Here is a 27,639-nt window from a genome sequence, read left to right as displayed (position 1 = left end):
GTTCCTTGTTCAGGCTATCAAAGCATCGTCTCTCAGTTCCAGAGCAACTCTTCTCAACTCAATTCTATTGTGGGGTACAGACTCTGTAAATTGCCAGCTGATACTGCCCTGAGAGGAAATGGTTTTCACACACACACACACACGTACACTCAGACATACCACATACATACTACACATACCCTCCATACGTATATACTCAGAGACACACACCACACACACACCCCGCACAAGCACCAGATACGCTTAAACTGTACTCTCCATAATATCCACACACACAAAAAGACAACTTTTTTTAACTTGGAATTTTAATTGTGTACATAAATAGCAACATAAGAACAAGGAGTTCTAAGGCTTGTACATTATCTCTAGGTGAAAGGATTTCTGATTAGTCCCCTTGTAATATGGCATCACCCAAGATAACAAGTATAGTTTTTCCTGAAGAAGAAAGCCAGTTTTATTACATTCAATACTGACTTCTCTGCCATTTTGCTGTAGAAATACTGGCTTACTGCATGGAGTTTCCAATGTTTACCTATAACTGAAACAAAAAGAAAAATATAAGGAAAATGTGCCAGAAAAAAATAAAAACTCTAAAATTTTACACTTTGAAAATTCTTTAGTTTTAAAGAGAGAAATTGTATCAAATATTTACATTACCATTATATGACCATGAGGCTCATAAGGAGCCAGAGAAAAGTGCAATTGTTCCCATTTTACAGATGGGCCAACTGAAAACCAGGGAGGTTTTGTGTTTCATCAATACTACATTCAGATTCTCAACTGGCTGTGCATCTGAGCATAATTAAACAGATGGATGAATGAATAAATAAAAGATGCCTAAATCAGCCCTTCTATCAGCCCTTCTGAAAACCAAACAACCACATTTCTATCCATCTGCTGGAGGAGAACGTGATTATACCATTGTCAGCCTGACGTACACCTTTCCTCAGATCACCCCATCCTTCTTTTCTGGAATGAGGCATACAGCTATTTAAAGACAAACCAGCTCTTCTCCACGTAACTTTTTTCCTAATATGTAATGAATCTACTTAGTAATTAGAGGTTTATAAAAATTTTAAGTGACTACTCATTTGATCTTTTAAGAAAAAAACAAAAATTCTTAAATTAAACATGTCAATCACTAGCTTACCTTTTCTGTCTCAGTTTGTTAATCTGTTTTGGACTTCTCTAAGAATTTAATAGATTTACTGCATTGTTAAAAATTACAAACTGGAAACAACGTACATTAATTAGGATTCAATAGATCATGGTAGTCCATACTAGTAAATTATTACGCAGCTAAAGGGGGAATGAGATAGATCTGTAAGTACCAACAGGGAAAGATGTGCACAATACACTAAGTTAAAAAAAAAAACAGCAAATCCATTCATTCATTCAACATAGCTAAACATAACACTGTCTATGAAGTACTCTTACGAAAAAATTTAACCTAAATCTGATTAAGCCTTCAGATCCAACTATCAGTTTATGGAAAATGTAGGGAAGAGAGAAACCAACAAATAAGAAGAATGACATTAAATGGATGTACTCAGCCATGACCACAACATGGGAAATTCTAAAGGACAAATAAGCCCAGGTTTTCAACAAATAAATGACAAGGGAAAAATGAGGGAGAAGGAACTATTACAGTTTAAAAGGGACTTAAGAGACCTATCAGTCAAACGCAATGGGCAGATCTTATTTGCATCTCTGGGATTTATGTTTGAGGCTGGAAATTGTGCCAGGTGACCCCTTTCAAATTCTAAGATTATATAGCTCTCTGGGTCTCCAAAAACATGGAGACAACTTGAGAAAGAAAAACTTCAAACCCAGGGCTTTCATGATTTTTAAATAACAGCCATCATTTACAATAAATGTAACATTGATACAAAAAAATTACAAAATTCATATTCATTGCGGAAAATTTCAAAATACTGAAAGTTATATAAAAGAAAAATATATAAAAATCATCCATAATCCTACCATAATAAGATATATACAGAAGTCCCTCTTATTCACAGGGAATATGTCCCAAGACCCCCAACGGATACATTAAACCGCGGATACCCTGTTTCCCTGAAAATAAGACCTAGCCAGACAATCAGCTCTAACACGTCTTTTGGAACAAAAATTAATAAAAGACCCGGTATTATATTATGTTATATTATATTATATAACATTACATTATATATTATAAGTAAGTCTTATATTAAAGTAAGACCAGGTCTTATATTAACTTTTGCTCCACAAGACGCGTTAGAGTTCATGGTCTGGCTAGGTCTTATTTTCAGGGAAACACAGTAGCACTGAACCCTATAAACACTATGCCTGTTCCTAGACATAAACTTCCTATGAAAAAGTTTAATTTATAAATTTGGCACAGTAAGAAATTAACAACAATAACTAATAATAAAATAGAACAATTATAACAATATACTGTAATAAAACCTATGTGAATGTGGTCTTTCAAGATATCTTATCGTGCTATAGGTACACTGTAGAGATGCTGGGCAAAGGGATGACTCACATCCTGGGCGGTACACAGTAGGTCAGTGCAAGATTCCGTGGAACTACTCATAACAGCATGCAATTTAAAACTTGTAAATTGTTTATTTCTGGAATTTTCCATTTAATACTTTTGGACCACGGTTGACCATAAGCAACTGAAACCACGGAAAGTGAAGCTGTGGATAAGGGGGTACTACTTAAATATTTTGTTGTATTTCTTGGTCTTTATCCTCTCTAAAAATGCATCATACTACCCCTTTTCCCCTGTATTTAATATTAATTGTGTACATGTTCCCAAGCAATTAAATATTATTGATACATAATAACATTCCTCTGTATGGATATACCATGATTACTATATAATTTTTAATACATACACAAAATAATGTTAATATAACTAGTGTTTTTTACTTAGCAGGTATTCAATGAATAAATATTAAACAAATGAATGAAAATAAACAGTGAATTGAGTAAAAGATCAGAAGAAATCAAACTGATTTTCTGACTTCATCTGTTATCATCCTGAATTTCTCCAGCCTCTGGTTATTCAATCTTTAAAGAAAGAATAATACACCTATGAATTCCCTGTCACTCATGATAATATCTCTATATAACCTTGAGCTTCTCTACAACAGTCATGCATTCAACAAATGTTTACTGAATGACTATTAGATGAATACAAATGTGCTTACTACAGTGAAGTGTTGTTTGAAAAAAATAAACCTAAGAAATAATGGCACTTTTTCAATTGTTTAGAATAGTTTTGTAGACAAATCACAACTGTCAAGTTCTAGCTTGTCTGAAAACCCCAGGGACATCTCAAGAACAAACACAATTATATATAAGTCATGGCACTTAAGCCCAGAAATTAAAGATGAAATGAAATATCGTCCTGACGCTTATGTTTCCATATAAAGCTGAAACTTCTATAATTAATTATTTTTATAATTAATTTAGAAATAATTAAATAAAGTTAATTAAAGACAACTCATTTCGGCTGGTGCTAACAATGCTGAAAATAACCACAGAGTTTTCCTGTTCTTTACCTGATTAAAATAGGCAGAGCGTGGAGTAGTCTACTTATTTCCAGGTGAATTCTTCACATTTCCTGACTTGTAAAACAGAAAGTAAGAATATTAGTAGTTAGTATAAATGGTGCTGGGAAAACTGGACAGATGCATGCGAAAAGATGAAACTGGACCACCTTCTTACTCTATATACAAGAATAAACTCAAAATGGTTAAAGACTTAAATTTAAGACCCAAAATCATAAAACTCCTAGAAGAAAATATAGGAAGTAAACTTGCAGACATTACACTTAATAATATCCTTACTGATGTATCTTCTCAGGCAAGGGAAACAAAAGGAAAAGTAAACAAATGGGACTACATCAAACTAAAAAGTTTTTGCACAGCAAAGGAAACCATCAACAAAATGAAAACACAACCTACTAAATGGGAGAAGATATTTGCCAATGAGACATCTGATAAGGGGTTAATATCCAAAATCTATAAAAAACTCATACAACTCAAAACCAAAAAAAACCAAATAATCCAATTAAAAAATGGGCAGAGGACCTGGGTAGGCAGTTCTCCGAAGAGGATATACAGATGCCAATAGACATGAAAAGATGCATCACTAATCATCAGAGAAATGCAAATTAAAACCAAAATGAGATACCACCTCACACTTGTCAGAATGGCTATCATCAATAAATCAACAAATAACAAGTGTTGGCGAGGATGTGGAGAAAAGGAAACCCTTGCGCACTATTGGTGCAAATTGGTACAGCCACTATGGAAAACAGTATGGAGGTGCCTCAAAAAATTAAAAATAAACTACCTTATGACTGAACAATTCTACCCCTGGGTATTTATCCAAAGAAATCAAAACACTAATTTGAAAAGATATCTACACTCCTATGTTCACTGCAGCATTATTTACAATAGCCAAGACATGGAAACCGAAATGCCCATCACTAGATGACTGGATAAAGAAGAGGTGGTACATATATAAAATGGAATATTACTCTGCCATATGAAAGAATGAAATCTTACCATTTGTGACAACATACGAGTAGATGGACCTAGAGGGTATTATGCTAAGTGAAATAAGTCAGACTGAGAAAAGACAAATACCATATGATCTCACATGTGGAATCTGAAGAACAAAATAAATGAACATATGAAACGGAAACAGATTCACAGACACACAGAACAAACGAATGGTCACCGTGTTTCCCTGAAAATAAGACCTAGCCGGCCAATAAGCTCTAATGCGTCTTTTGGAGCAAAAATTAATATAAGACTGGGTATTATATTATATTATACTATATAAGACCGGGCCTTATAGTAAAATAAGACTGGGCCTTATATTAATTTTTGCTCCAAAAGATGCATTAGAGCTGATTGTCCGGCTAGGTCTTATTTTCGGGGAAACAGGGTACTAGATAGGAGGGGAGTTAGGGGCCTGGGTGGGAAAGATGAAGGGATTAGGAAGTACAAATTGGTAGTTACAAAAGAGTCATGGGGGTATAAAGTACAGTATGGGGAATATAGTCAATAATGTTGTAATAACTATGTATAATGTCAGATGGGTACTGGACTTACCAAGGGGAATCACTTCATAAATTATACAAATGCCTAACCACTACACTGTACACGTGAAACTAATGTAAAATAATACTGAATGTCAGCTATGAACGAATATTCCCGGGGATATAAAGTACAGCATATGGAATATAGTCAATAATATTGTAATAACTATGTATGGTGTCAGATGGATAATAGACTTATTGGGGTTATCACTTTGTGAAATATATAAAGGTCTAATCATTATGTTGTTTTGTACACCTGAAACTGATTTTAAAAAAATATTAGTACAGTTTACAAAGAAATAGTGAAACTTCTAAAGAAATAGTGGAACATCTCAAAGGGCCAGTCCTTAGCATTTGGCTGAATACAAACATTAAGTTTCAGACTCTGGGTGGTGAATGTGATATATAGACGGCGTATTACAGAAACGTACACTTGAAACCCATGTAATTTTACTAACCATTGTCACCCCAATACATTTTAATTAAAAAACATTAAGTTTTATTATAATGCACAGTGACCCATTTTCTCAGTAAACTTCAGGAATTACTAAGGCTCCTGGGGGGCCCTGCTGGAGAATGACTGAGGCACGGAGCAGAGCAGGAAATAAAGCTCCATTAATTCTCACTATACAGATTCAGCCAAACAGCTGATTCTACGAAAAAATAAAATAAAATCAATAGTGAAAAGATTTCTTTACTAATAATGCCACGGTCATTGTTAAAGAAGGTTTGACATCTATTGGGATACTTCCTGTAGGTACTCTGCTCTGTGCATCACCCACCATAGGGGCCAAATCACAAAACATGTTTACTCTGAAAGAGGTTATAATCGGACCACACCCATTCTGCCTGGCCACCATCTGGGAACATATAATTAGGTCATGTCATCCATGAGAAACGATGTAGGAAAGTTTCTAGTGGGAAAAGTTCATGTGCCAAATGTTTAAGGCCTTACTTTCTTTCCTATATGTTTTTAAGACTTTCATTCTAAAAACACGGCAGTAAGACCTGATGTACATCAAGAATCTGTGCTTCCGTGAGACGGCAATCTGAAAAACAGTAGGCTGCAGTTAAGCAGGCAATGGGGCGGTGATTCTTGGTCTAAACTCAGTGCAGGTTCTCCTGGTGGCCATCTGTGAGTTATCTATGGGTGAAGGAGGGGGAAAAGTGAGAAAGCAGGAAATGTGACTAACCCTGTAATTTCAGAGCATGGTTTCTAGGCAACTTCAGGCAACTTACTGGAGTGGTTGAGAACTGGTCTCTAAGCATGGGGATCACACATCCTGGCTTGTCCAAATTATACTGGTTATACCCAATGTCCCAGCATAATTAATAGTGCCCCCTTTTGCTCTCTAGAGTATCCTGGTTTGGATGATAAGTTATATGGTCACCTATCTACAGACCATATCCACTTGACCATGGAACATGACAAAGGCCATATGTATTGCTTGATGGATCATCATACAATACCCAGGTCTCCTTATTGATCTGAACAGAGTTGTAAAATACCTGTGTGCCTTACTCTCGTCCTCCAGAGCCACTTTCACACACACACTCACACATACACTCACACACACACACACAGAGGGAGGCGGAGAGGAGGGCGAGGGCGAGGGGTGGGGGGGAGAGAGAGAGAGAGAGAGAGAGAGAGAGAGAGAGAGAGAGAGAGAGACACCCAGAGGCCTTTTTGCTGTTGCTCTTCCAACTTGCCAAGCTCTGTCCTGGAATGAGACCTTTGCAAAATGTATCCCTTGACCTAGAATGAACAATCCCAATTTTTGCCTGGCTAAATGCTATTCATCCTTCAGATCAAGGCTTTTCCCTGTCTACTGTCTTTTGATTTAGATAAGAACCGTTTATTCATATGCAAAGCACCCATGAGCTTCCTGATTTGTGTAAATCTTTTACTCATGTCTGAATCCTTCACTAATACATGTTTCATGAGGGCACAGTATCCCTAGGACCTCCTAACACACACAGCATTCAAACGTTTGTTGAATAAACAAATGGAATGGGGTATAAGAAGCTAGAGACCTGATGAGGATAAAAAAAGTTTGGATATGTAATTAATGAAGAACAAGAGGAGTTAAAAAGAGGCTTATGGATGTAAGTGAGATAACCATATCCAACAATTGGGTCTGTTATAAAAACTATGTGGTTCTCTAGTTAAATATACTTTAGGTCTGAATTACTTTAACATAATGTTTGCCAAGTAGTTCTAGTTATAGTCTTATATAGTTTATTATCTATACTTGCCAGCATCTCAATCTCAAAAATATAAGATGCTAAATTCATAAGCTTTTTAATGTTTTGGACATTAATAAAATAAGCACATAAAAACATTCTTCTGGTTGAGGAAAACAACTCTGTTGCTAGGACAATTTTCTTGTTTGGTTACATATCACTTATAGTACAACAAAACATGACAGTCAAACATCTCACTAAAGAAATATTGAGCCACCCTGTTACAAATCAGATCTCTGTTGGCAGAAACCTCCATGATCTCAGAAAAAACAACATTCTGACTTCAAAAAACAGTTTGTGGTTTAGCACAAGCCAGAAATTATTATTATTTTTTTTTGCATTTTCAGAAAATAATTTTATTTAAAATATTTTATAACTCAATCAGTTTCCTTATAATCTAATTTTCACATGTATTGGGTTTCATTGTTTTTTTTAGTAATTAACACATTTTATCTAACCCAACATACCTAAAATGCTATTATTTCAACATATAATCAATATAAAAATGAGATAGTTTATATTTTTTCTTTTTTTAAATTAAATTTATTGGGGTGACAATGGTTAGTAAAATTACATAGGTTTCAAGTGTACAATTGTGTAATACATCATCTATATATCACACTGTGTGCTCATCACCCAGAGTCAGTTCTCCTTCCATCACCATATATTTATGTCTTCTAAATTTGGTGTGAATTTATCCTCACACCATACCTCAGTTTAGACTAGCTACATTTCAAGTACTCAGTAGCTAGTGGCTGCCATCTTGGACTACACAGGGCTAGAGGAATGAGCTCAACAGTGATGGTTAGTTTTATGTGTCAATTTGGCTAGGCTACAGTAGAAAATTAATTTTCTTACCATGTCCACGAACATGAATGATCATTTCTATTAGCAAAGTTGAAACATTTATTTCTAATTAATACACACTGCCATGTTGAAGGGGTATTTCCAGCCAAACCTTTGAGGTATAGCAGCCCAGTGAAATGTCTGAATCCCTCACCAGTAGAATTATTTTGATCAGTTACTTCTCCAAAGTGTAGCTCCCTCATTTGTAGGACGGGGATAATAGAACCTGCCTCATAAATTCTTAGTGAGCTAAGAGTTTAGCCCCCAGGGTCAACCTCACAGCAAGTGCTCAATAAACATTACCTATGCTATGTGGTAGGTCACTTAACTTTTGGTATAAAGAAATAAAAGGTAAGGATAAATGACCTGTTAAAGACCCCAATGAAATTCCAGTTCACTAAATGTGGCAGGCAGAATAATGGCCCCCCAAAGAGGTCTGCAACCCAATCATGGAACCTGTGCCTGCGTTACTTTACAAGGCAGAGGAGAATTAAGATGGCATTGGAATTAAGCTTGCTAGTTAGCTGACTTTACAACAAGGAGATTATTTTGGATTATCCGAGCGAGCCCAGTCGAATCGCACAGGTTCCTATAGTCTAAGGAGGAGGCAAAAGACCGGGTCAGGGAAATGGGAAGAAAAAAGGACTCAACCTGCGGTAGCTGAATTTGAAGATGGAGGAAGAGGGCTAGAGCCAAGGAAAACTGCAGCCTCTAGAAGCTGGGAGCAGCCCTCAGCTGTCAGCCAGCAAAACAAACCTTGGTCCTATAAGCACAAGAACTGAATTCTGCCAACAACCTGAGTGAGCAGTATTTTCCCCTGGAGCCCCAGAAAGGACTGCAGCCCTACTGACACCTTGATTTAGCACCAGGCTTCTGACCTACAGAGCCTGAGATAATAAATTTGTATTACTTTCAGCCAGTACATTTGTGGTCATTTGTTACGGCAGCAATAAAAAACTAAAACACTGATAGGAAGGCTCTTGATTAACGGGGATAAACCCTATTGCTCCCTTTTCCATCAGGGGATGTGATCTTCTCAGACAGAAGTGAAAATGTACAGTGTCACGTGATATCCATCATGGCGATCGTGCTAAAGCCTGTCCATTTTACGTGTTTCTCACATAGATAAACTCATTTAATACTCAAAACAGCCCTCATAAGCTACTATCCCCAATTCCCAGAGCTCTGGAGGTTTCAATTTCCCAAGGTTTCCCGGCTTGTAAGGAGGGGCGGAGAGGGCGGAGCCCAGGGTGCTCACTCCAGAGTCCTTGCTGCACGCTGCCTGGGCCACCTTTTCTGATATCAAAAGTGTACACCTTTCAAAAAAGGAGATGATCTTTCCCCCCACTGGATTTCTAACTTTTCATTTTGCTAAGTAATGATGTTAAAAAAAGAAAAAGGAAAATTCATTGCCTGGTACCTTTTTTTCTTAGAATTTTAAACAGCAAAAACTAGAAAGCAAAACCAGCACAAATTCAGAACAAAGTTAGATTTATGGAAAACCCACCACTCTGTCCTTATTTTTTTATTTTATTGTGGCAAGAACACTTAATGTGAGATCTACCCTCCTGACCAAGTTTTAAGTCACTACAGACACGGTGTTGCACAGCAGATCTCTAGGACACATTCATCTTGTATAACTGACACCTCATACCCAGTGAACACCTCCCCACATCTCCCTGCCCCAGCCCGTGGCAACCACCGTTCTGCTCTCAGCTGCTATGACTGACTATTTTAGACTCCTCATGTACGTGGAATCATGCAGTATTTCTCTTTCTGTGACTGGCTTATTTCAAAGATGATCAGTTTTAAATCATTTAAATCACATAACTTACTTACAGCTATAGTGGAGTGTGTTTAGGAAGCTAAGGAATGTCAAATGGAGGAACAGAAAGCAGGGCATATTTACTCAGGGTGGTGGCGGCCGCTTCCCTTTCATTTTCCTGCTGAGCCAGCGAGGGCCTGAATACAACTATTAAAAGCTCAGCTTCAGAAGCTTTGCTCAGTGTTCATGTTAGCAACGTGTTTGTGTATTTCTTTATGTATTTCCCTGCCGTTTAAAGAATCATTAACATTTTTCTTTTTTAGTTGTGTTGGCCTCTAACAGTCATTCTACATACAATCTTTGATAGCAACTTGTTACATTATTTTAACACCTAGTGAAAACTAAACCTGACATTTATTGAGACATGCTGCTGTGTTTGGCTAAGTACAGGACAGGAGCCATCTAAGACCCTGAGGCCTGACACCCACAATTGGCCTCCATCTCTGATACTCAGACCTGGGGCTGGGACTATTCTGAAAGGTTTCAAATTAGCAATGGACAATCAATAAATAGTCCCATGCTTTTATTAAGTAACGAGAGTCAGAAAGTGAAAACTGGAATGGAAAAAATTAATAAATCAACTACTTTAAGAACTTCTGATCATCAAAGACACCAAAACTGAAAAGACAAGCCTCAAATTGGGAGAAGACATATGCAAACATTTGACCCAGAGTATTAGTACCTAGGAAAAAAATCAATCATTAAGAGAGGAACGAATGACCCATACAAAAAATGGCCAAAGGACATGAACAGGCACTTCAAGAAGAAACCAATAAACCTGTGAAAAGACGCTCAACCTCATTACTAATCAAGTAAATATACATTAAAACAACAATGAAAAATTCTGAGACCATCTGACATGCCAGACAGTGAGGAAACTATCACAGATCCAACTTCCACCGGCCAAACTGGGATAATTTGAAGTTTAATAAGGATAAGAATTACAAAGCATTCAAACCCAAATATGTTTAAATCTACAAATTCACAATGATATTAAAAAAAACCGAATTGATGACCTCCTGAGGATGGGCAGGAACCAATTCATTACTTTAAAAATTGGATAAACAAGAGAAAAAAAGCATTCACCCTGTCTTTCCTATAACTGGGTAACTAAAGAGTAGATGAGGGCAAGTGGTTCCTTATTAAAGTAGTACCACTAATATGTGAAAGTGAAACGACAGAAGTAAAAAACACCATTTTCCGACCCCTAGTCAACCAAGGGGTTTAGGCATTGGGCGTCAACTGCCACTAACACCAAGAGCAAAGTGAAAACCAGACTTACGTGCCTACACAGACCTACAGCCTTGCCGACAGGATCAGACATGAACCTGATATGGCAGCCTCTGGATGCAGCTGCCAATATTCAGGAAAGGCAGAGAAGAGAGGAACTTGTTCAACTGAGTGCGCCGTAAGTGTGCAATCAGCAAAACCCAAACTGTTGGAAACGTTATAGATCCAACATGCCAGGTTCTTTTAACAGATACGTCGTAAGGAAAAGAAACAGACGGAAGGAGAGCCTGTAGATTAAAAGTGACTTAAAAGGCAAAAGAAAAAAAAATGACTTAAAAGGCATATGAAATCAGAAATAATAACAGGCAAGACTAAAGTGCCAGGGATAAATACTTAGGTGATAAGGCCATAAAGAAAGACAAGGAAGTTACTACTATAGAAGTCGGGATAGTAGGTCTTTTTGGATGGAGGAAGCAGACTGGATTGGGGTGGGCTACGTGCAGGGGCTCGGGGGGTGGCTGGTCAGGTTCTATTTTTTGTCCTAGATGATGGGTACAAGGGTGTTTGCCTTGTAATAATTCCCTCAGCTATAAAAAAAAAAGTTGTTGAAGGAGAGCACATTATTGGGGCAACTGGGGAAATCTGAATATGGACTGTATATTAGGTAATGTTTATGTAAACAATGAAATGTTAACTTTGCTGAGTATGATAATGGCATTGGGATTATACTGGTGAATATTCACGTTCCTTAGAAATACATGCTGAATCAGATATGGGTGGAAAGCACAATGATATCTACTAGATATCAAATGGTTCAGAAAAATAAAATACACGAGAGTGTGAGTGCCCACCCGTGTGCAAAATGATACACAAAGCAAACGTAGCAAAGTGTATATTGGTGAATCTAAGTGAAGGGGTATTTGTTGTACTATTCCTGCAACTGTTCTGTGGTTTTGAAATTTTTTCAAAATAAAAATTAGGGAATAAAGTAAACACACACCCCACAGGGAAAATTATTTTAAAACCAGCACACTGACAAAAACGGAAACAACCACTTTGGAAACCTACTTCGCATCATCTAGTAAAACTGATATGCAGACCCTATGAACCAGGAATCTGGCCTAGAAAAACTCTTAATAAACCCTGACACACGTACAAAAATGCTCATAGCTCTGTGTGCAACAAAAATATACTGAAAACCACCCAACTGGCCCTCAACAGGGTATATTCCCACAAAGAAATATTCTACAGCAGTGAAAATGAATAAACTATAGCCATACATAGCCCATAAACATAATGTTAAGGGAACAAAACGAGTTACAAAATAATACACATAATAAGACTCCATCTAGATAAACTCTATATATTTATATATTTTTATATTAAATATTTATATTAAATATTTACATTATAAAGGCAAAAACCCAGCAAGCTCAACTACAGTGTTTTAGAATATACTTGTATATATATGTAGTTAAACTAAAAGAAAAGTTTAAAGATAAACAAAGGAATGAAAAACACAAACTTCTGGATCGTGGTTCCCTCTGGGGAAATGGAAGGGCCCATGGAGAACTTGGAAGGCATTAGTAATTTCCTACTGTAAAAGGTGGATGGGTGTTTTGTATATGTGTGGTCATTATATTGTTGGATTTTAAACTGTATATATAAAGTTGAGCCTTGAACAACATGGGTTTGGACCACGTGGGTCCACTTATACGTGATTTTTTTTCAATAAATACCTGTACTGTTTTTTGATCCACGGTTGGGAGTCCACACATACGTAGGGCCAATTGTATGCATTGATCTACGCCATTTTATATAGGGGACTTGAGCACCTGCAGATTTTGGCATCTGCGGTAGGTCCTGGAACCAATCCTCCATGGATACCAAAGGACAACTAAGTTTTGGGGGAGTCAAGTTATACATGGATTTTTGACTATGTGGGGGTCAACGCCCCTAATCCCTGCGTTGTTCAAGGGTCAACTGTATATTATTCTATGTTCTTTTATCTCAAACAAAAACAAACCCTAGTCCACCCTACAATGACAGTATTTCTGGACACACCTATCTTTGCTTCACAGTTCTGACAGAGTTCGCTTTATTTATTTGTTTATTTATTTATTTAAGGAGGGCGCAGCTCACAGTGACCCACGTGGGGATCGAATTGGCAACCTCGGTGCTACCAGCACCACCTCTAACCACTGAACAACCGGCCACCCCAAAGAGTTCACTTTAGCTGGTGCAGATAAAATTCTCTTAACTGATCAATGACAATGACTGAACTGCAAGACCACCTCATCCACACTTTATTGGTAGAAGATTCAATGCAAACATTTAGAATGAATTCCTAAAAGGGAAAAGGGATTTGGCAGAGCAGAAAAATGCCACAGACATATTCAGGGTCTTTGAGAGTAATATAGCTCCATGGGAAATAATATAATTGAGCACTGAGGTATCATTCATACCACTTAAAATTTCAGGGCCTTGTTTTAAACATACTGTCCACAAATTTTTTTGACTATTTATAACCAAAAGCATGTACATGTGTTATATCATTATAGTACAATTATGAATTAGATTGTACCTAACTGAGATGTAATTGAAGCCTGACTTGAAAACCAATCTCCAAACAAGCTAAGAAACAAACAAAAATCTCTTTCATGAACTGTTCCCCAACTCCCTTCAAAGAGACAGTTCCTGGGCCCTGAAAGCTTTCTGTTCCAGGGTAGCGTAAATCTTTGTTCTCATTAATAAAACAAAAACAAAACACTGAAACTCACAAACTCCAACAAGAGGAGGGCAGGGGAATCAAAAAACAATGGCATTCCACTATCAAATAATTCCTGAACTCTAAGTATATCAAATCTTGAATTAATAGAGCTTTCTGCTACTTTTCATTTAAAACTTGTGCTAAATGTTTAAGTAGTCACCATCAATTTTATTACCTTCTGTTGAGAACAGACAGCTGTCAGGAAAATTATGCTTTGAAAGTAAACAAATGGGAGAACACTAAGTTCTACACTGACTCTGAAAAGGCCTAGGGCACAGAAGACTGGAGAAGGAAATGCAGAGCAGCCAGGAGCTAATCAGACAGCTTTAATGGCTCACTCCCCAAACACTCGCATATAAACTGGAGTACTTTTAATATCTAACGTTTTCAAATTACCATAAAATGCTGGCCTGTTTAACCTGAATTCCAACCACAGTCTCGCTGCTCCTACACTGGGCTGAATCAGAGCAGAGAGGGCTATTTCTAAGCAAGAGGCTCCCAGCGGGGACCCCACTGGGCTTTGGTGTGCATGCCGCGGGACCCCACAACACACTGAGCACTCAGACCTGAGGCTGAGTTTCACTTTCCACATTTCTTTCTAGGGCTGTGTACAGCTTCCCTGACATTCTAGTATTTTCTTTCCCATATAAAATTCAGTGCAGACTTAGGGAATTTTTTAAACAGGAAAGGAAGCTTCCAAAGAAAATGTCAGAGAAATGAAAATAAATAAAATGAGTGTTTCTTTTTTAAAAGGGATTGCCAAAGGGCACTTGATATTAATACCAAACTTCCTACTTAAAAGCTAGTTTAAACAGGCTTGATAGAGACTAATTCCTTTAGAAACCATCAATACAGAAATTAGTCAAGATGTCACTGGAAGATTATGTACGTATACAACGAGGAGGGCTTATATTTATTCTATATAATGTTACTTCCAAATTCCAGTTTCAAATGCTGGATTTTAATCTTGAGATGATTTATGCTTTTTAAGAGTAGTATTTTGATTTGAGATGACAGGAGTCAAAATGAACTTTCTTCAATTTACAATGAAGAAGGTATGTTAATATAATATTATATTAACATAGTAAGAACTTGAATTCCTCCTCAGCAAACTGTGCCTGCCTCTGAGACACGATGCCTTTTTCTGTACTCACTCTTCCTTATTAGGGGAAAAAGACAAAATTCCAGCAAATATGGGCAACATCCAATCAGCTATGTGGCTGTGAAAAGAGATGCAAGATGACACCTCCTTAGTTATACAACCTCCTCCCTCTGCCGTTTGTCCACCAGTCAGCACAGAGAATGCGGCCTGTAGCTGGTGGCAGTTGGTCCCCAACACGCCGTGGCTCATGCCCTTAACTGGACCAAGAAGGCTGGGGATGACCAGATACGGTGCTGCTCAAGGAAAGAACAGAGCTCATGGCAAGTGAAATAGCAAGAGGAGTCTTGGTTATCTGTCTTTTGCCTGGGAGTATAATATGTTACCTTTGAGTCCAGGTTTGACAAAACTTTCAGACAATACACTACACCTTGAGCAAATTATACATACAATACAATGGAAATTATGGTCTAAGACTGCAGTGGAATGTGTGTGTGTTTTTTTTTTTTTACAGTTTTTAAAATTAGTTTCAGGTGTACAAAACAACATAATGATTAGACGCTGACACCCCTCACAAAGTGATAACCCCCCGCCCATACAGTGGAATGTGTTTTATGGTCACCACTTATTCAGCCCTTCTGATAACAAGCAAATGTATAGGAGTTCTACTGCTCCTCCAGGAAGGGTCACCACACAGTCTAAGCGAGAGACGTAACAAATAAACAGAAAAAGCAAGATTGAGCAACAGGGTATTCAAGAATTTTACAAAACCTCAGAGAAACCACATATTTAAACCAAAAGGAAGATAATGAAAAAAGCTTTTCTCACCTTTTGAAAGTTCTCCTTCCACAAATCTTCTATGACTATGTATCCTCGTAAACCCCAGTCATATAATTTCTCCCCGCTGACCTTGAAACAAAATATAAAAACCTATTGCTAATCCACACATGACTGGTAAAGAAAAGAATTTTGCATTTTCTTTTTCCCAATAGAACTGTATCTAAGCATATGACGACTTGGGACATACACAGTCTTGGGACATACACATTAAAACTGTGCAACGTGAGCAAATAAAGAAATAGTAAGAATGACAGAATAAGAAGAAAAATAGTTTGCTTGTGTATGGTTATCATTTAAAACAATTTGCCATCGATCAGGTGTATATTTCTAACTTTCATAATTTCAAGGAAAAAAAATGCAGGCGATCACTGCTAATATGGGAAATTCCTGAAAATCAGACACAGAAAGAAGGCTTCTTCTACCTATCACGTGTAGTCTGTAACAGCCAACCAAGTCACATTTGCCAAGCTGAAAACCAATCATTCAGTTTAGGGGCTTAGGTACGAAATTGGTAAGCCCAATGAAGATGCTCTCAGTTTTCCCAGGTCCCCCAAAACATAAAGTCTTTGAGTTCCTACAGGGATTTTGCCTCCTGATCCAAAATCCCTCCCCAATCTCAGAGAATATTTCGGGGTCTGGGGGGTTCACTGCCATAAAAGGCGTTTGTCCACCTTTGGCCAGCTGGCTTTAATGGTTGGAAACGTTAAGTATTGAGCTTTCTTTTTAAAAAAATGCTTCCAGTAATTTGCATTCTCTGGTGCTACTTAAAAAAAGAATGTTGATTACTCTTCCACATGACAGTACCTCAAATTTCTGAAAGCAGTTATTCTCTTCCTAATTTTTGTAATAATGTATCCATATAGATCATTTTAGTTTACAAAGCACATTTAGTTTACAAATTTAGTTTACAAATTCACAGAATTATCTTTATTCTGTATAACAACCCTGTGCGGTCAGCAGGCAAAGATTATAAGGAAATATTCAGGAGCAAAATGACTTGTCTAAAGTCATGGTGCTAGTAAATCCAGTGGTCGTTGCAACGTGCTGGTTTCTTATAAGTTATATTCATCCAGTAGCTCTAACTGTTCTTAAAATACAGAGCAATGTTATTTTCAGACCCATCGGTAAACATATAGGGGGCATTTACCATGCATAAGACACTGTTTTCAGGGTTATAAATTTCTGAGAGAAAAATAACATTTGCCATCATTTTAAGGGTTTTCTTACAGCACTTTTATCCAAATACTACTGAACAGAAAGCAGAACGTAAGTTATTATGAGGCTTATCCAATGTCAGGGTAATTATTAAAAAAAAAATTGAAACTGTGAAATAGGAACTAAACGACACTAAAACAATATCAGAAAAAATTTTTTAATCACTAATGTTTGTTTCATTGAAGCAAAATGCACATAAAATTCACCATTTTAACCATTTTTAGGTATACAATTCCGCAGCATTAAGTATATTCACAATGTTATGCAACCATCACCACTATCCTTTTCTGGAACATTTTCATCATCCCAAACAGATCACTAATGTTTTGTATCAAGTGAAAATAAAGTTAATTGTTTTGTTCTGACTTACTCTACAAAATAAAAGACAAAACTCCTTCCCACTGACTTTAAAAATAAATTAGAACACAACTCAGATTTGCATCCTACTATCTTAGGTGTTAATACAAAAGATTTTATGCAATACACACTGTCGCATACAAGATTTTTTAAAAAAGGCTTTTACCCCTAATGGCAGCCACCTAAGCTTCTCAACCAGCAGCCAGTCCCACCCTCCCTTCTCCATTTCCTGTTTAAACTGTAATGGACTGGCACGATGTCAGATTATTTTTATGCTCTAGAGCAGGTAGACATGATTCTGGGGGGCTGAAGCAGGCAGAGGGACGTTAACTGTCTGCCTCCAGGACTGCTATAAAAAATGTGAAGCCCATGCTAGAAAGATATGACTGGCATTTGCCACCCAAGCCATCTCCCACAGCTGCAGCCACTGGACTCCCACTTACAACTGCAACATGATCCAGAAATCTAGACTCCATCCTGTCACAAGGGCTCCAGGGAGCTCAGTGTCACATCAGTGCCCTCACAGCTCAGAGCCCTTAGAGACCAGTTGTGGCGACAGCACTGCTGCTCCTTCTAGGACCGAGTCTGTGTGATATGGCGGTTCTGGCAGCTGGGTCCGTCTCCATTAAGCTGTGCAGGAGCTCAAAACCTACAGCCTGCCTTGCTCTTGCCAATTTTCCGAGACTCTACATGTAGAGTCCCACTAAGCCAGACACCACTGCCCGGAAGGAGTCTAGTCTGTATCAGTGGTTCTCAAACATCGTGGGCATTACCATCCCCTGGAGGGCTTCTTAATACAGATTGCTCGCCCTAACCCTCAGAGGGTCTGAGTCAGTAGGTCTGGGTTGGGGCCTGAGAAGTTGCATTTCTTTTTTTAAAATTATTTTTTGTTACGTATTTTGATTCAAAAGAATTTGTTTCCCTATCACGAAAATTAGATAATCACATCACCACCAGCAGCAAAGTTCATAACATTCCGCTGATGGGGGAGCATTCACTGGGTTTTCCGAATGTCCCAAAGGTCATCAAGGAGGGGAGAAAGTAAAAGAAAAACTACTCAAATCCAAAACCCACGATGACTTTGGGGAGAAGCATGACATGACAGTTTCTGTCTTCTCTCTTCGTCAGCTATAGATGCATTTCAGCAGGAGCAAATACCATTTAACTTGAGTAAAACCTTCATACTAATGCAAGCACCTTAACTGTACCCCAACTGTTAGCACCAATCAGCATATTGGACTCCTGTTTTCAAAAACTGTAAGATATCTCAAAAACCAGTTAAGACAGATGCGTAAGTCACCTCATTTGGTTGTCTATAAATAACCCAGCACACTTAATCAGCAGATATTAAACAAAATGGCAAGGAAATCGGGACCTGGAGTGCTGGTTTGAAAGTCTGTATGGAGGGGAATCATCAGACTTAGCCAGCTGTCCTAAGCCAAACAGAGACCTCCATGTTTATGTAGGATCACTGCAATTCATAGACAAAAGGCATTTTGCCTTTGTCCACATGGTTGCTTCCTTCACGTTCTGTGAGCATTTGCATTTCTAACAAGTTCCCAGGTTATCCTGATGCTGCTGGTCCAGGGACCACACTTTGAGACCCGCTGGTCCAGCTATTAATGGACTGAATTGTGTCCCCGCCCCCAAATGCATATGTTGAAGCCCTAACAATGTGACTATATTTGGAAGTAGGGCCTTTTAAGGTTAAATAAGGTCATAAGGGTGGGGCTCTAATCCGATATGACTGGTATCACTGTGAGATGAGGATGAGACACCAGGGATGTGCACGTACAGTGAAAAGCCCTGTGAGGACAGAGCCAGAAGGCGGCCGTCTGCAAGCCAGGGAGAAAGGTCTCACCAGAAACCAACCTTACTGACACCTGGAGGTCGGACTTCTAGCCTCCAGAACTGTGAGAAAATAAATTTCTGTTGTTCCAGCCCCACAGTCTGTGGTGTTTTGTTATGACAGCTCAAGCTGACTAAGACTTCAGCTTTAGCCATGTTGCCTGCCACTGTGTTCTACTTGCTAGGTGGCCATCAAGCTGAGGCCTGACGGGTAAGAAAGGAGCAGCCAACTGAATACCCGGAGAAGGGTGTTCCCAGCAGAGGGGGCTGCACTCCCCAAAGTCCCCAGCAAGGAAAGCGAGACTGGCGCCAGGACCAGGACAAGGCACAGAGGACCAAGCACTGGAGTGTGCCTGCAATTCCGAGGAGGGAGGTGGTGACTGGACACGCCCACACCCAGAATGACCTGTAACTCTCAGCTTCGGAATCTGAGTCTCTTGATGTCCATGTCAATATGCAAAAAAAGCTACCTTAAGTTTTCTTTTATTAATATTCAAATTAGTGTGCATTCTCTAAATACTGACATGATTGGAAGGAGGGCCAGAACTGAGGTACATAGTGGAGTAAAACACTTAAATTTGCTGTATTCATTTATATGTGCAAACAAGTCTGGTGTTATAAAAGCTACAAAATAAAATAAAATGAAATAGTAAACACATACATACATAAGCAAGAATGAGGGACATCCTTGCTTACTGGGTCGAACTTACCTGCACAAATATGATGGCTTGTTGTGGGTAATAAAGAGAGGCAGCTACTCCCATGAAACCAGGTGGATACACCAGCTTCTTTATTTTTGAACCTATTAAATAAAACGTTGTGGACACCATCAGATGATTCCATCTTTACCATCACAATTTGCCTGTACATCTAACACTGAATAAGACTTCTTCGGTCCTAGAGTGACAGAGAATGTGCCACATTTCACAGCTTCAGTGAGATACAATTCACACAACCCACCTATTTAAAGTGTACAATTCAATGGCTTTTAGTGTATTCACAGAGGTATGCAACCATCACCACAATCAACTTTAGAATATTTTCTTCACCCCCAAAAGAAACCCTACATCCATTAGCAGTTGCCTGCCAATTCCCCATACCCCATCACCCCCAGCCCTAGGGAACCACTAATCTACTTTCTATCTCTAAGGATCTGCCAACTCTGGACATTTCATATCAATGGAATTACATAATATGCGGCCCTTGTGACTGGCTTCTTTCATCAGCATGTTTTCAAGAGAACCACTATGTCTAAGGAAGCAGAAGAAAAGATTGTTTTGAAAAGAAAACCACACATTATTTTGTTTTCTAAGGTTTATGTTCTTTTATAGTAAACTGGCTTCCTATTTAAATACTGAACACAAGCATTCCTCTCCTATCCTTCCTAATACTCCATGATAATAACAGCAAAAGAATAAAATACAGATAATAGAACCCACAACAAAGAGACAATGTGTGGAGGGGCCATTGACAGACAAGAAGTACCAACCAATTTTCAGAACATGGAGAATGGACGGAAGCAAGAGGGCGGCCACACAGCCTTGGAGTCCTTGGAGTGGAGGAGAAGCAGAAAGGGCCTGGAAGCCCAGAGATGGCGGGTATTGTGGAGGGTGGAGAGGGCAACCAGAGATCAAGACAGGGGGACAGATGCAAGTCCTGTGCACGGACCAGTTGACCTTCTCCTTTCCCCATGTCATCCCAAAGCAAAACCTCCTGTGGCCAGCCATCTCTCCAGGCAAAAACGTAAGAAGTGGATGGGGTCTCTCTAAAGAAATGGGATTTTCTGTTGAGAACCTAGATAGCTGGTGTGTGTGCATATAAGTACCTGAGAATAGAGCCTCCCTCACATGGGTACTGGGTCCCGGGACCCCACCCCACCCCACCCCCCGTAAGCTCAGTTCCCATTTAGCACACCTTGAGGTAGAACAGGCCTGCCAGCAAGCCCCATCGATAGACAAAAAGTTCTTATTGGCATTTCAATCACTTAAACATGACTGCACGACCAAGAATCACTAGTCATTTGAGGAAAGCCTGCAATCCAAAGAGAAAATCGAGATAAGCAAGAGGGAAAAAAATGACCCCGCCAGAAACAGAAGAACTTAAAAGCAAAAACTAAACCCGTAATTAAGTACCATCGAATAAATTCAAGAAGCTACTACAGTAAAAGAAGAGTTCAATGAAAAAGGATCATTTAGAGAACAAGAAAGAGCTCTTGGAAATGACCAAGTTAAAAAAAAAGGAATACAACGAAATAATCAAGAAAATATAAGAGACATATAACGTCAGTTTAAACAGCTCAGTCACTAACTAATATGAGTTCAGGAAGGAAAAAGAATGAGAGTAAAGTGTCAAAGAAATACAAGATAGGTATCTTCCTACAGTCGAAGGCTACAAGCCACCAAAATGCCCAACCAGGAATGAAATAATTATATGTAGTCACAGTACCATCGAAGTTCTGAACACTGAAGCTTAAGAGAAGATCCTCAAAGTTTCCAGGAAAAAAAAAAGTGACTTCAAAAGACACAAGCCTCCAGACTGGCTGCTGACTCTCACATCCTGCCATGCAGGATGCTAGAAGATGTGACCTTCAAAGTTTTGACGAAAAAAAAAACTCGACGCCCAACCAAACTATCACTTGGTATGCAGACAAAGTAATTTTCAGACTTGCAAGGACTTGGAAAGTTTCCCTCCAACGTAGGCTTTTTTGAAGGCGACTGAAGCATTCAACGACATGGCAGAGCAAACCAAGCAGATGACATGAAACCCAGAAAAGGGGGTCAAACCTGAGAGTGTGGAGCCACGTCCCAAGACAACAGCTGTGTTGAGTCTCAGCCCAGACTGCGAGAGGATGGGCAGCCCTGGGCAAAGGGGAACTGAGAGAACAGAGAGCAGGATGGAGAGCTGGGAGAAAGCTGAGAATGAGATTAAGAAAACGGGTAAAATGGCCTTGACACGAGAAGCAGTCTCCACGGAGAGGCACAGGGTATTGACATGGGATGTGTGCAGATGCTAGTGCAATGTACATTACTAATACTTACACAGTTAGAATAATGTAAGTGCTACTTTATTGGTTTTAAACAGACAAATCCCCAAAGATGGAACCGAGGTTACAGAAGAGAACAGACTATTGACAAATTTATGTTTCTTTCCCTGTCCTATTGCCTTGATTAAAAGGATATAATTATTCCAGAAGAGAAAAGCCTGCTACATCCCTGGGATCCCACCTGTATGTGCACTTGAGGCTTTAAGCATCTGGGCAGCTCACACGGTGAGGACCAGGTGAAGGGCAGCAAACCTGCCAACCAGCCATTTTTAACTCCTCTGGGGAAAGCTGATAACCAGCAGCTCTTGGGCCTCCAGCTCCTACTGGCTCACACAGTGAACTGGGAGCCCAGAACTTCAAGAAGGAGGAGCAATCGCCTGCCTCTACCATCTCCATGCCCACACTTCCCAAGAAGCCAGTGGTCTAGGCTGTAACTATCAGCACTGCCAGAGGGGAACCATTGGCTGCCAGTGCTGGGGGAGTCACCAGGGGGCAACAATAGTGGGCAACAACCACTTGCCACCTCTGAGGGACCTAGCTGGGCCCAATTCCTCGGAACGATCACCCACTCACCTCAGCCGTGGCCATCGTTATCAACTGAGGCAGACTACCTTAGCAGATATGCTCACGAAACCCTACCATATGAGCCAGCAAACCTTCTTCTGGGTAAATACCCAAAGGAAATGAAATCAGTATCTCGAAGAGATATCTGCACTTCCATGTTCATCGCAGTATTATTCACAACAGCCAAGATAAGGAAACAATCTAAGTGTCTGACCATGGATGAATGGATAAAGAAATTGTGGTAGCTATTAGGCTGGTGCAAAAGTCATTGCGGTTTCTGCAATTATTTTCAACCTTTTAAACTGCAATTACTTTTGCACCAACCTAATACATACAATGGGGTATTATGCAGCCTTAAAAAAGGAGACCCTGCCATTTGCAACAACATGGATAAACCTAGAGGACACTATGCTAAGTGAAATAAGCCAGACAGAGAAAGAAAAAAATTGCATGATCTCACTGACATGTGGAACCTAAAAAAAGTCAAAAACACAGAAGCAGAGAGTACAAGGGTGGTTACTAGGGGCGGAGAGGTGGGGGAAACCGGGAGATGTGGGTACAAAGTTGCAGTTTTGTAGGATGAAGCCTAGAGATCTAATGTGAAGCAGGGTGCCTATAGTTAATAATATTGAAGTCTGGAAATTTACTCAAAGGAGATTTCAGGTGCTCTCCTCACAAGGTAATTATGGGAGAAGATACGTTAATTACCTTGACTGTAGTAATCATTTCACTAAATATATATATGTAAATATGCTGTACACCTAAATATACACAATTTTTTATCTAAAAAACAAAATTAAAAAGTAAATTAATAAAATGTTAGACTAAAAAAAAAAAAGAGAAAGAAACCCTACCAGGAGGGCCCTGCTGAGCCCATCCTGCTGCTGCCAGCATAGGGGACCACCTACCTGGAGGAGCGTGCAAATCACTCAGTTCACTCATGAACATACCCACCATCCACTCATCTTGCCTAGTGACCACCTGACGTTGTTCACCTCAGGCCCTTTTCCCCAGCACCCACAGGAAAAGACCTGTTAGGTGTGAGTGTGTACGCACGTGCGTACTTTTTTGAAAAAGAATTAAGGTTTTAAATTATTTTAATACTACCGAGCCCTCACAGTAAAAGAAAAATGAGAGGAACAAATAAACAAACAAGAAAACAAAAACAAAACACAACAAACGAGCAAAACAAACAAAAACTTAGACACAGACAAGTTTAGTGGTTACCAGAAGGTAAGGGGGAAGGGAGGTGGTAGATGAGGGAAAGGGGATCAAATATATGGTGATGGAAGGAGAACTGACGTGGTGAACACACAATGGGATATATAGATGACTTATTATAGAATTGTACCCTTGAAACCTATATAATTTTACTAACCAATGCTACCCCAATAAATTTAATAAATATTTTTTTAAAAAAGGCCTAGGATCCACAGTGGTGGGTGACCTCATGCTGCCGTTCTGCCCAGGAGAGGACAGTCCCCAATCCTCCTCAGGATGGTCACCCCAGTGGATGTGTGGGGGATAAACACACAACAGTGTAGGAACGTAAGCACGCCTGGCACAGGGAGCTTTTTTTAGGGCTACAAGTCTCCCACATGCTCCAACCACGGAGAGGAAGGGGAACACTCATCTCCCTGCATCCCACATTCCCAGCTCCCTACACTAGCCAAGATTCCAACACCCAGGCTTTGGGATCTTCATAAATTCCATCACTCCCTAAGTAAGACAGGAATGCTTTTCTGGACAGCTTTACAGAAAGGAGGAGGGAAAGAAGTTGGTTTAACTCTTTTGTGAGCTAATTAGTAAAAATGAACTCCAAATTTAATTCTTATATATTATATTCTGCACAACACAAGACGAGGGCCCAGAAACACCGACGGGAGTTCATTCCGACAGGAGTTGGAGTGGCACCTGTGCGGCGTCTCCGGAATTCTAAAATAACAGTTAAGGCATGTATAGCAAAGGTTTTTAAAACTGGAGGAATGGGTACCAAACTAGTCTCTGTAGTTATGGGGGTCTGATTAGAGGGTTCATAAACTTTCTATTTTAGGAATTTTTGTAAAGTCTGAATTTTACCATCAGTGAAACTTCAAGTGGTTCATACAATTCGTCTCATTATATGAAGTATTTTATCATCCTTCATTGCCTATGTTTTATAATCCAGCAGAGTCGTGTAGTAACGTTTTTAAGATGACATTTGTTAACTTTTAATTTTAAGTGTTTTAAAATATATCTCTGATTGAAGCGATGACATGTCAAAAAATTAATAAAATCTCTGAAATCACTGTTTTATTTACTGTGGTTATCACCTTATCTTTTTTTTAATTAAAGTTTATTGGGGTGACAATTGTTAGTAAAGTGACATAGATTTCAGGTGTACAATTCTGTATTACATCATCTATAAATCCCACTGTGTGTTCACCACCCAGAGTCAGTTCTCCTTCCATCACCATATATTTGATCCCCCTCACCCTCATCTCCCACCCCCCTCCGCCCTTACCCTCTGGTAACCACTAAACTATCCTCTGTGTCTAGGAATTCTTGTTTCTCATTTGTTTGTGTTGTTCTTTTGCTGTTTTTTGCTTCATATACCACGTATCAGTGAAATCATACGGTTCTCTGTTTTTTCTGTCTGACTTATTTCGATTATCACCTGATCTTAACAGTGCAACTTGGGAACAGAGTCACAGGTATGACAGACTTTGGTTAACAAAAGTTCACTCTTTCTGTACCAATGAGCAACAGTAATTTGATCAAGTAAATGTGCCTATAAATGATAGCTACCGTATTTTGCCGTATTTAATGCACTCACATGTATAATGCACACCCACGTTTTTGACCCAAACTTTCAGGGAAAAAGTCTTTCATTTTAATTTTTTACTTCAAATTTTTATTTGTTTCCATTTAAGTACTTGTTTTTTGCATTATCAAGGAATTTTAGCATTTATTTTTTAACATATTATGGAACAAGAAACTTTATGTAACAAATAATTATGAAACACAGGAACAGATAACAATGTACAAGAAATTTTATGTACCGGTAACAAATGTACCATATTTACGCATCAAAGAAGGCCAAGAACTCTTCGTCATTGCAAGTTTGTCATAATTTCAACAAAACCGATTATCATATTCCAGGGTATTATTTTGCATATGGATATTGCTATTGATTTCTAGAGTTACACTTTTAACACACAAGCATAAATAAAAGAATTAAAAACATTTGCATAGATACGGAATTAGTACTACCAATGCTAATGCACATCCTTATTTTTCCCTCACAAATTTGGGCAAAAGAGTGCACATTATACACGGCAAAATACGGTAATTTCTCTTTTCAACTGAAGAGTATACAATTTCTTTCATTTTATTTTTTACAATTTCTATATACGCTTAAAATCAAATATACTGGAGAAAATAACCATCTCAATTACATATGAAGAAGGCCATACTCAGGATCTGACCCATTCTGAAAATTGGCAAATGAAAAGAAAGAACCAAATACATATCTTATCTCTCCCTTTTGAACCATTTTTTAAAAAAACAACACAAAATTGTACCTACCTCTAGCCAAAAGAAGTCCAACAATGCCGGCAAAACCAATAACACCAAGTCTTGGAAAAAATCCAGGAGGTGCATTTTGGAGATATTCATAGCTGTCTACAATAGAATCACATCAGGAAACAGTTCCATAAATTGTTCATTAAAAAATAAAACAAACAAAAAAAATCTTACATATAACTAGTATATATAGTGGCAAACACTTTTCAAATAATGTATGTATATTTTTGGCTTTCTCCTAATAGGCCTCTTTTCAACCCATTCTTTTTGTATGATATATATATATATATATATACACACACATATATGTATATATACACATTTACTATTCACATAGCAAGTATCCAATTTCCAAACACTTTTGGTCTGACAACCTGCTGACAACACAGTAATATTAAGGTACCTTCATCCTAAAGGTAATAGATCTGAATCAACTGTTCACATGAGGACAGATACAAATTCAGGGCTATCCAAACTCTTGTTATCCAAACACAGGATACAGGCATACCTTGGGAGATACTGAGGGTTTGGTTTCAGACCCCCACAATAAAGCGAGACACAGAAACTGCTTGGTTTCCCAGTGCATACAAAATATTGTTTACTCTGCAGTGTAGTGTATTAAGTGCGTGATAGCATTATGTCTAAAACACAGTGTACATACTGAATTTAAAAAAATACTTTATTGCTAAAAAATGCTAACCCTCATCTGAGCCTACTGGAAAAATGGTGCTGATAAACTTGCTTGACGCAGGGTTGCCACAAACCTTCAATTTGTGAAAAACACAGTATCTGCAAAGTGCAATAAAGCAAAGCACAGTAAAATGAGGTATGCCTATAGATTTGCATAAATCTGCCTCTGAAGCTTTGCTGCTTGTTCTCTGAAACTCAGGAACCAAATACATTAGAGTCGGGGAAAAAAGTATCCTTTGCCATCTGAACTCATTCGAACTCAAGAACAGAATAAATTTGGATAATGAAGGAACTGTAGTGCAAGTCTATGCGGGAAATAGTCACTGTTGATATTGATAAAATAAATAAAAATAAATGCAACACAGGAGCCTAGTTGCCATGCCTGAACATGCCTTATACC

At 38.6% G+C, this 27,639-nt stretch overlaps 1 protein-coding gene and 1 non-coding gene across 2 annotated transcripts in view; both read right to left on the bottom strand.

Moving 5' to 3' along the window:
* Window positions 1-287: 287 nt before the first annotated feature.
* Window positions 288-27,639, bottom strand: part of APOO (apolipoprotein O) — a 54,072-nt gene continuing 26,720 nt past the window's right edge. The window contains exons 5-9 of the mRNA XM_033116813.1: window positions 26,553-26,648; window positions 20,089-20,180; window positions 15,947-16,027; window positions 3,555-3,620; window positions 288-538 (exon numbers count right to left, since the gene is read on the bottom strand). Coding sequence (XP_032972704.1) covers window positions 3,585-3,620; window positions 15,947-16,027; window positions 20,089-20,180; window positions 26,553-26,648 — 305 coding nt within the window. The 3' untranslated portion in view covers window positions 288-538; window positions 3,555-3,584. The remainder of the gene's footprint in view (window positions 539-3,554; window positions 3,621-15,946; window positions 16,028-20,088; window positions 20,181-26,552; window positions 26,649-27,639) is intronic.
* On the bottom strand, window positions 18,926-19,065 carry LOC117030443 (small Cajal body-specific RNA 3). Its single transcript, XR_004424397.1, has one exon. It is a non-coding gene; the product is annotated as a small Cajal body-specific RNA 3 (non-coding RNA).

Source organism: Rhinolophus ferrumequinum, chromosome X, assembly GCF_004115265.2.
Source record: "Rhinolophus ferrumequinum isolate MPI-CBG mRhiFer1 chromosome X, mRhiFer1_v1.p, whole genome shotgun sequence".
NCBI classification, from domain to species: Eukaryota; Metazoa; Chordata; class Mammalia; order Chiroptera; family Rhinolophidae; genus Rhinolophus; species Rhinolophus ferrumequinum.
Note: the sequence above shows the minus strand (reverse complement) of the source record. Positions and strands in the feature narration are given on the sequence as shown.